This window comes from Primulina tabacum, chromosome 13 (assembly GCF_025594145.1).
Source record: "Primulina tabacum isolate GXHZ01 chromosome 13, ASM2559414v2, whole genome shotgun sequence".
NCBI lineage: Eukaryota > Viridiplantae > Streptophyta > Magnoliopsida > Lamiales > Gesneriaceae > Primulina > Primulina tabacum.
In genome coordinates, this window is record NC_134562.1 from 28397317 (window position 1) to 28407949 (window position 10633).

Genomic DNA, 10633 nt, shown 5'->3' on the forward strand with positions numbered 1-10633 from the left:
CAAACTCAATGGTGGTACTGCCTCTTGGAAGAGTTCTTAGCAAGATATCACAGCAGATTCAACCACTGAGGGCGAATACATAACTGCATCAACTAGAGCAAAAGAGGCTGTTTGGATGAGAAATTTCATTTAAGAGTTAGGTGTCATTCTTTAAACAATTGATCCAATCCTGGTCTACTGTGACAACACTGGTGTCGTTGCGCAAGCAAAAGAACCGACGCCTCATCAGCAATTCAAACATATATTGAGGAAGTTCCACATAATCCGAGAGATTCTAGGCAGATGAGACATATCAGTGGAGAGAGTCGCTTCTGCAGATAACGTGGTTGATCCACTGATGAAGCCCTTACCAGGGCCATTGTTTGAAAAGCATAATGAAGCAATGAGTTTGAAATCTATGGGTAGTTGGTTGTAGGGCAAGTGAGAAATTGTTAGAGTAGGCGCCTAGTAAGCCAACTTGTAGCTTGAGCTTTATTGAATCTTATGTAAAAAATATATTTATTTTAATAATATTTTAAGGTTTTATCTAATTAAGGTTATTACTTTGTATGTATACTCATGCAAGCTGCATAAATAAAGCCTTTGAATATATAATAGGTATCATGAGGTTTGTCTCGCAACGTAAGACCGTGAAACATATTATGAAGTGTACCATATATTATAAAAAGGTTACTAGTCGAATCAGCCGCTTAAAATAAAGATAAATGTCATTCGAGCTTGATACTAACATTTGTGATTTAAACGACATGATTCATTAGTAAGGACATGAAGATATGCATTTGATGATGCATCGAACAACCCTTCCTCGGGCTTTCCAAGTGGTTATCACTTACCGAGCGAAAAAGTTTGTGATTATAGTTGTACACCATTATTCCTTTGACTCAGGACAACAAATATTCTCTACGTACAAGCATGTAATTTTATTTGTTTACCAACTCTATTGAGGGCATAATGTGGAAATGTTGAGTATAGTTTCGAAATACGTAGGAGCCAATGCATTGTAGTCGGGGATTCACCGTTTGCCTACAAGTGAAGATATCTTATGTGATCTGGTGAACTAATAGTGTAATGAATCTATGGACATAGTAAAATATGTGTATTTTGGAATGGTATTTTCTTATTTCCACATATGATGTCACTGTTATTGTTCAAAGATATATTATATCGTTATCAAGTTCATTTGCAACTCGTGATATGCCAGTGGTTGCAGATTCAATCGGGGTATATGAGTTGAAAAGACTGTACTATACGCTAACCATAGCTTAAAATTCTTGCAGTCACTATCAGCGATACTTAGAAGATCATAGGGTAATGCTACTAGACGCTCTTAACATGATCTGATGGGTGCAATCATACTTTAGTTCTGATATTTTTGTTCAATGAGTTGATGAAAAGAAAGCCTAAATAAGAATAAATGTTATTTTGAATCACATGAAATTATGAACCTACGGCTAGTTGTATCTCTGAATCATTGACGGTCACACAATTTTGGATTATGTGTTCACGTTGAGATAGTAAAGTTCAAATAGTTGAATTTGATAACTGTAGTTTGATGGAGATCAAACAGATTGCTTATAAAGGAGTTTACAAGTTGATTTCATATGATAAGAGACGTGAAAGTTAACATAAAAACTAATTAAGGAGAGTGAAACTGTCTTTTTAAGTGAATTAGTTCACAAAATTGACATCTACAAAAATTGGATCACCGAAAATGTTGTTCTTCGAATTTTTCATTTTTTATTATTTGAACGTGATTTGTTCGGAGCCGTCCGATCGTTGATCGGGATTATAATGAGTTCTCAATTATTTATTTAGTAAATTTAGAATCTGTTAATTAAATAATAATCTTAGTATTTTTGACTATTAAGTGTAAAATTTATTTCGGAAGAGTTAGGAATATATTAATTAATTTTTTATTAATTAAATAACATAATTTTTACACCAAAATTTTCCTCTTCTCTCCTCTTCACAAAGTTTTTGACCAACTTGATATTTTGAAAGAAAAATTCGATCACCTTCCATTTCCGCGTCGTCGTACCGCCGTCAGATTTTGAAATTCCGACGATCTAATCTGGAGTCAAATTTCGTTTAGATCTCTAGTGCGATATGATGAGTTCAGTCTCTGATCGTGGACCTTATTTGACGATCGAAGCATGATAAATATATGTTCTTAGGGATTTACAAGAATGACATTAAAATCTGGAATAGTTTGATGTCCAGTGTTTAAAATACAAAATAAATATTCTAAACGCCCCATGAATATTGTTAAATTGTACGACACCAAATGAACGTTTTTAGCATCAAAAGAAAATAAAATAAATTTTCGCTATGCCTTGGATACGAGAAAACTGCACTCAAACACCGACCATCATGAATAGCATCGTCAAAACTTTTAGTTGATTTAGTGATTGGTGAATACCACGATTAGCGTTCTTGAACCACTTCAAAATACATCGAAGTGTGTCATCAAGAAAAAAAAATTGACAATAAGCCCATCCCGAATTCTGCCCAAACAACCTCCCTATTGAAGCAGATTCAAACGTATAAACGACAATGTACTCTCTAGCTAAGCGCGATTCAAAGTGAATTTACACACAAAAGTTGTAGTTTTAAAAAAAACATTTAAATAAGTTTAATTTTTAGGTGATTTTATAAAAAAAAAAGAATAAGGGATTTTGATGTTTGGATAAATGTTCATTTTAATTTCTAATGTTGCAATTATTTTGAAAATTGTTTATTTATAAAAAAAAAATATATTCATAAAAAAAAACATAATCATAAAAAATAGATAATAATGGACAACCATTCATTCAATAAAGTTTCTTGAATTACTCACTTCCGTGGGTCTTTCAATGGCTACGTTAGGCAGATGCAACATTCATGGCTTTGATTCCTCTCTAACTCCAAAGACCAAAACCCACTACAGAATCGTAGCCCGCTTTTCTTCCCATCCATTTTCCCAATCTCTCAGACCTGATTTTGGCCCCAGTTCTGAATTGTTTGCACATTCCAGGTCATCTTTTATGGCAATTACTACAGTGTAAATCTTTTATATCACTAAAAACGTTTGCTTCAGTTTAATTTTTTCTGGGGTTTTTCTTTGTAGCAACATTTTCAATTCAATTTGATGTTTTATAGATTTTCTTTTTTTTTAAAAAAAAATCAGCCCTTATCTGACACAGGTTGAGTATTTCTTACCGCAAAAATAAGGTGCTGAAGGAATGGTTTCGATCACCTGTGATTTCCTGTGTGATGGAAGATTGTTCTGAAGAGTATCCGGAACCAGGGCAGTCTTCTGGTTCAAAGAATTCCCAAGAGGTATAATTTCCTTTTTTTTCCATGTTTTATCGTCTTTTCTTTTTCGATTGGAGGTAATAGGAACGCTCTTGTGTATCAATGGAACATTAGCAGATATTTGTATAGCATGAAAGTTTGGTAAGATTTGTAGCAAACACGGTTCGCCCTCGTGGGAACATCGCGAAGGCTGATGTTCCATGGATATTTCGCGGCGATTATCGTTGGGAATACTTTTATAATAAAAATTTAAATATTTATATAATTTGGAAAATTTTAATTGAAAAAAATTGGGAAAAATTATAGAAAACGTTCAATAACAGCCGCGACAGTCGCGAAATCGTCATTCCGTTCCGCGACGACCGCGAAATCGCTGAATTTTCAAAAAAAGGCATAGTTACAGAGTCATTTTAGCCTGGAACTTCGTCGCGACAGCAATCTTCCGTGACCGCGACGGTAAACTATATTCATCCGTACATCACCCATACCAACAATTTCCAAGGGTTTTCCATCAGCCAGGAAAACTTTTCCGTAATCGCCAGCGATGTAATTATCAAATACATCGCGGTCACCAGTGGTATGAAACGAGCTCCCGAGTCCATAACCCAAGAATCAACAGGGTTTTCCATGGATAATAGCAGAGCATCATGTACTTCCTCAGTGACAACATTGGCATTATTCTTCGTTGATCTGCAGTTCTTTTTTAAGTTACCAGTTTCACCACAGCTCCAGCACTTCAAATTCTTTTCAAAGTTGCTCTTGTCTTTTCCATTTCTTGACTTGGACCTACCGCGCCATCGGTTAGACCTCTTTTCGCCACTCCTGCCCCTTCCTCTGTTCTCGAGATTTAGAGCAGATCTCGATGATGTTCCTTCAGCCGAATCCATCCTGCGAACTTCTTCAGCAAGAATTTGATCTCTGACATAATTGAATTGTAGCTTTATTTTTCCAACAGAGTTGCTAACCGCTGCCCGCATTGGTTCCCAATTATTTGGTAAAGACGCCAAAAGGATAAGTGCACGAATCTCATCATCAAAATTTATTTCAACCGATGTTAGTTGAGAAACAATCGTGTTAAATTCATTTATATGTTTAGCCACCGTAGCACCTTCTCCCATTTTTAAGTTGAATAATTTTTTCATGAGATGCATTTTGTTGTTTATTGATGGCTTCTCGTACATGTCCGATAAAATAGACATCATCTCTTCTGTGGTTTGTGCCTCCGCCACGTTATGTGCCACATTCTTTGTTATGGTCAATCGTATCACACCTAACACCTGTCGGTCAAGGAGCTCCCAGTCATCATCCTCCATCTTTTCCGGTTTCTTTCCTGATAGAGGTTGATGCAGCTTCTTACTGTACAGATAATTTCTTATCTGTAACCGCCAGAACGAAAAATCTGTTCCGTCGAACTTGTTGATTCCCAGTCCCGATCCATCATCTCCGGCTATCACTTCGCTAGCCTTAGCAAAAAATCTTTTCTGATGTGGAAGATCAGACAAAGCTATAACCACAGAGCATACTCAGAATTCTTAAGAATTTTCACAACAAGGATCTGATACCAGTTGTTGGGAAATTACACCGAAACGATGCCGACCACGATGATAATATAGTACCCAACTATTGCGGAATAAAATAACCAACAAGAACACAAAGATTTACGTGGTTCACCCAATAAAGGCTACATCCACGGAGCACTGCAACTTTTATAACTGGAAGAAATATTACAACAAGTGTATACAACAATACACTCAATATTTCTCACTCCCAACTCGAGTATACCGAGAAAATAATTTCTCTAACTAACACAAGAGAATTCCCGCACTCAAGAAAAAAATACACTTTTTTTTTCTATGCACTCTCTTTTTATCAAAGCTGAAAAGCTTTTGATTTTGGGATACTAAAAGCAAATAAGGAAGACTCAATTTATAACAAATTTCTAAGCCAACATTGAAAAGAATTCCGATGTGGAATTCCAATTTTCTGAATTTTTTATTCAGCGTGGGCCCTAATTTTACCTAACAGTGGTTGTGGTTGTGTTTTTTCAATTTTTTGAGCACGGCCCTATTTATAGCTAAATTTGTCCAAGTTCTTGTGATTACAAAGCCATTCAAATACCCAGACATAGTCTTTTGTCGGAGACCTATGAAGAGGCAATGCAAAATGATGATTTAACCAAATGGGAGTTGGCCATGGAAGATGAGATGGATTCACTGTCATCCAATCAGACGTGGGAGTTGACAGAACTTCCGCAAGGCAAAAAAGCGTTACATAACAAGTGGGTGTACCGGTTAAAAGAAGAGCAAGATGGTAGCAAGTGGTACAAGGCAAGACTTGTTGTAAAAGGCTTCCAACAACGGGAAGGAATTGATTACACCGAGATTTTCTCTCCGGTGGTTAAATTAGCCACTATCAGGACTTTACTTGGACTAGTGGCGAAGGAAGACTTACATTTGGAGCAGTTGGATGTAAAGACTACGTTTTTTCGTGGTGATCTAGATGAAAAAATTTATATGAAGCAGCCACAGGGCTTTGAAGTACGGAGAAAAGAGAAAATGGTGTGCAAACTTCAGAAAAGCTTGTATGGTCTCAAACAAGCTCCTAGACAGTGGTACAAGAAGTTTGATGGTTTCATGAGTAATAATGGTTTCCTAAGGTGTCAAGCTGATCACTGCTGTTATGTGAAAAAGTTTGACGGTTCTTATATCATACTACTGCTATGTGTAGATGATATGCTGATAGCTTGAGCTTGTCTGGAAGAAATTGATAAACTCTAGAAAGATTTATCAAAGGAATTTGCCATGAAGGATTTGGGTGCTGCAAAGCAAATCCTCAGAATGAGGATCTTTAGAGACCAGGTGAATGGATTCTTGAAGTTATCTCAAGAAGAGTACGTGAAAAAGGTGGTTAGCAGATTTAATATGGATGAAGCTAAATCTGTGAGTACTCCTTTTGATAGTCATTTCAAACTAACCAAAGCACAATCACCATCGACGGAGCAGGAGCAAGCTTATATGAGTAAGGTTTCTTATGCTTCTGCTGTCGGAAGCCTCATGTATACAATGGTGTGTACAAGACCAGACATAGCACATGCAGTGGGAGTTGTGAGCAGGTTTATGAGTAATCCAGGAAAGCAACACTGGGAAGCAGTTAAGTGAATTCTCAGGTATTTGAAAGGTACTGCTAGTTGTTCTTTATGCTTCAGGAGGTCAAAATTGGGCTTACAGGGTTTTGTCGATGCCGATATGGGTGGTGACCTGGATGGCAGGAAAAGTACTACTGGATATGTGTTCACATTAGGTGGTATAGTTGTAAGCTGGGTGTCTAAGCTGCAAAAAATTGTTGCGCTTTCGACTACTGAGGCCGAGTATGTTGCAGTTACAGAAGCTAGTAAGGAGATGATATGGTTGAGATCCTTTCTGGAAGAGTTGGGTTAGAAACTTGAAGATAGCACATTACACTGTGACAATCAGAGTACTATTCATTTAGCAAAAAATCCTGTTTATCATGCTAGGACAAAGCATATACAGGTTAGGTACCATTTCATCAGATAAGTGCTGGAAGATGGAGTCTTGATGCTGGAGAAGATTCATGGAAGTAAAAATCCAGTTGATATGCTCACGAAGACGGTAACCATTGACAAACTGAAGTTGTGTTCAACTTCAGTTGGACTGCAATTATAAATGGAGATATATGAGCTGCTGCAATGATGGTGTGAAGACATTATTGAAATCAAGTCTTCAAGTGGGAGAAATGTTAGGTAAAATTGGGGCTTACGCTGAATAAAAAATTCAGAAAATTGGAATCCCACATTGGAATTCTTTTCAATGTTGGCTTAGAAATTTGTTATAAATTGAGCCTTCCTTATTTGCTTTTAGTATCCCTAAATCAAAAGCTTTTCAGCTTTGATAAAAAGAGAGTGCTTAAAAAAAAGAGTGTATTTTTTCTTGAGTGCGAGAATTCTCTTGTGTGAGTTAGAGAAATGATTTTCTCGGTATACTCGGGTTGGGAGTGAGAAATATTGAGTGTATTGTTGTATACACTTGTTGTAATATTTCTTCCAGTTATAAAAGTTGCAGTACTCCGTGGACGTAGCCTTTATTGGGTGATCCACGTAAATCTTTGTGTTCTTATTGGTTATTTTATTCCGCAATAGTTGGGTACTATATTATCATCGTGGTCGGCATCGCTTCGGTGTAATTTCCCAACAACCACAAAAACACAAGCAAGAAGAAATACTAGGCATATAGTTTTCTTTGGAGTGGTGTAATATTTGATTGTGTTAATATTTCTTTTGAATTATCTTAATAATAATAACAATACTGTGTGTAACATATCCAAGAGTTTTATCTTCAATAGTGTAAGGTTTTTATCTTTCGAAATTCTTATTATGCTATGTGGTTGTAACTTCAGTTAATCTTCCGCATTAGAAGATATATTTTGAGGTTGTCATTGCACGAGTTTCATTGAGTTGTGAGGAGTTTAGTACTCTGAAATTTGTTTTCTGAAACAAAACTTGTTTGGTGATATCAAAAATTTGCTGATACGATGTGAGATCTTCAACTAGTAGAAGGAATTAAGAAATTCTATATCTATATGAAGACGGAATGATAGTAAATTGTAATATAAACTGAGATTAATGAGAGTTTTAGTTCTTTAGCCTATAGTTGTAAAAGGTGCAGGCGCGAGGTCCTACCAGGTGACCTTGCCGCACCTAGGTATGCACTACACCCAGGCGCAGCGGGATACTCTCGAACGGGAAGCTTTTCTCAGGCGCACTGAGAAAGGCTTTATTTAAAAAATAAATTATTAGAGACATCTCATATTTCTCTGTTTTTTAAGAAAAAATAGGTTGCTTCACATCAACCAATGATCAATCCCACCCCAAACAGATAAAAATTGTGTAGCCCAAAGCCCCAAATCTGAAGCAGCGACGATATCAAATCTATTCACTTCAGATATTCAAACAAACAAAGAGAGCATCCATCAAGTAAAGATCAACAAGTATTGATTTGAATCACATAGATCATCCGAGTATTAAAATATTTGGTTGTTTCGTCCCTTAATTTTAATTTTTGATGTGAATATTTATGTTATATGACCATCACAATTTTTTCATAGTTATTTGTCAAATTTTAATTGATTTTTTATATTGTTTCTCTTTTAATTTGTTGATTTTTAATTTATATAATCATTTTGTTTGACTTTTGTGTTATTAGTAATTAAATTTTAATATTACTGTTGATACATACAAAAAAAATTTTTATTTAGATTCAAATGTCGAGTTCGAAAAATTTTAAAAATCAAGAAGACCCATGTTGGAATTATGGAAACAACTAAATAATCCAAAGAGGGCAATGTATTCCCCAATATTCAAGTCAGGTCTTTTAGATTTTCCAAAATTTTCGAAGTCAAACATAAATAAATAATTTTGTATGTATCAATAATAACATTGAAATTTAATTAACAAATAATGCAGAAATTAATCAAAAAGAGTATATCAATTAACAATCAATAAACTAAAACATAAATTCACATCAATTATTGTAATAAAGGGATGAAATAATCAAAGAAATTGATGATTTGCTGATGTGGATGAATATCAATGTTTGATTATTTGTTTCCGGTGATTTTTTTACACTTTATGTTACCCTGTGAATCTATTTTACTCGGATGATATGCTCTCTTTGTTTGTTTAATGTGAATGGTTTTGTTATCGAACCTGCCTCTGGGGATTTGGGCTGCATTTTTTTAATCTGTTTGGTCCGTGTTTGATCGTTACTGCATTTGATGTGAAAGTAGCCAACTTTTTCATACGGGGTCAAGCATGGACCCTATGTATTCGAGCCAATAATTACCATTGGATCTGCACGAGGTAAATACCTCGACGGTAGTATCTCATCAACCTCTTTTTTATCAACTATACCTCGCTAAGCTCCTTGATTTCTTGCTTTTAGGAAGATGTTGTCGACCTCAAGCTCCCAAGAAGAAGTTTGTTGGCATCGTTTACATGTAATGCTTGTGGTGCACGATCACAAAGGTTAATAAACAGATTAGCTTACGAACAAGGGCTTGTTTATGTACAGGTAAATTTGTTTTAAGCCATATTACAGTGAGATGATTTTGCGATTATCTGCCAGAAGTATTGAACTTTTCTTATCTTTCATCTCGTCATCTGATTATATGTTTCAAGGCAGTAAATATATACGAACCACTGCTGAATATTGTTGAATTTGGAATGACCATTTGATGTATTCTCTCTGGATGTTGCGTTAAACTTTACTTTTTGTTTATTATTCTCAGTGTTCAGGATGTTCCCAGTATCACAAACTAGTTGACAATCTTGGACTTGTGGTAGAGTACAACTTGCGGGAAGAAGCCGATTGGGATACAAGCACGAAGCAAGCTTAGGACCCACCTCTAGCATTTTGCCATGCTTGTAGGCGGCTGCGTCCTGATGAACGTTAGTGTTGGAACTTGGAACACAAGCACATCGACATGAGGTTGATATACGTGTAGCGGCAAAAAAAAAATCATCTTAATACATCTCTGAGCTCGACTACAAGCTCCAGAATTTCGACTTTATCCAGATCTGAGCTCGACAACGAGCCTAGATATAGAGGATGAGATCTGATTCAAGAAAAACTATTATTTGGAACATATTTTCGATTATTTTGTATTAGTTTATGAAAGTTGTGCGTTTGCAAGATTTAAAATGAATATCACCATTGATGAAATTGTGAACTAATATGCAATTTTAGTTGACGATGATTAATCAATTCCAATCCTATCTGGTTTTATATGTCAATCTCTGCTTTATGAATTAGACGATGTATGTGTTTGTTCTGAAGTATTTATAATTCATGTAAAAAATAAATAATATCAATCACCAATTAGACCTCTATAAAATACTTTTGATCAGGTCTCTTGTAAGACGGTCTTACGAATCTTTATATGTGAGACGGGTCAATTCAATCGATATTCATAATAAAAAGTAATACTCTTAGCATAAAAAATAATACTTTTTCATGGATGACCCAAATAAGATATCTGTATCACAAAATACGATTTGTGAGACCATCTCATACAAGTTTTTGTCAATACTTTTTCTGAAATTATGAATGTCACATTTTTTCCATTAATAAAGTGACCCGCAAAAACCTATCTGAATAAATTTGTATCTAAAATTTTGTATTAGCTAAAATAGCTCTTTACTCTTGTATATTTTCATGAATTTATAAGAATACAAGGTATATCATACCCTATTTACTTTCTAAAATTATTAAAATTTATTTGTTCGAGTGTATTATATTGAATTTCTAAAAAATATAGGAAATAT

The 10633-nt window shown here is 35.2% G+C and overlaps 1 protein-coding gene across 3 annotated transcripts; it reads left to right on the top strand.

Annotated features, from left to right (window-relative positions):
* Positions 1 to 2806: 2806 nt before the first annotated feature.
* Positions 2807 to 10094, top strand: LOC142522790 (uncharacterized). Of its 3 annotated transcripts, XM_075626327.1 has the most exons (5): positions 2807 to 3040; positions 3183 to 3318; positions 9252 to 9380; positions 9598 to 9677; positions 9772 to 10094. In XM_075626327.1, the coding sequence occupies exons 1-5, from the start codon at positions 2853 to 2855 to the stop codon at positions 9794 to 9796; spliced, it is 558 nt and encodes a 185-aa protein (XP_075482442.1). In that variant the 5' UTR covers positions 2807 to 2852; the 3' UTR covers positions 9797 to 10094. The 3 variants fall into 3 exon arrangements, with proteins under 3 accessions (XP_075482442.1, XP_075482441.1, XP_075482443.1); XM_075626326.1 differs by having other exon boundaries at positions 2813 to 3040; positions 9598 to 10094; XM_075626328.1 differs by having other exon boundaries at positions 2824 to 3013; positions 9598 to 10094.
* The last annotated feature ends 539 nt before the right edge of the window (positions 10095 to 10633 follow it).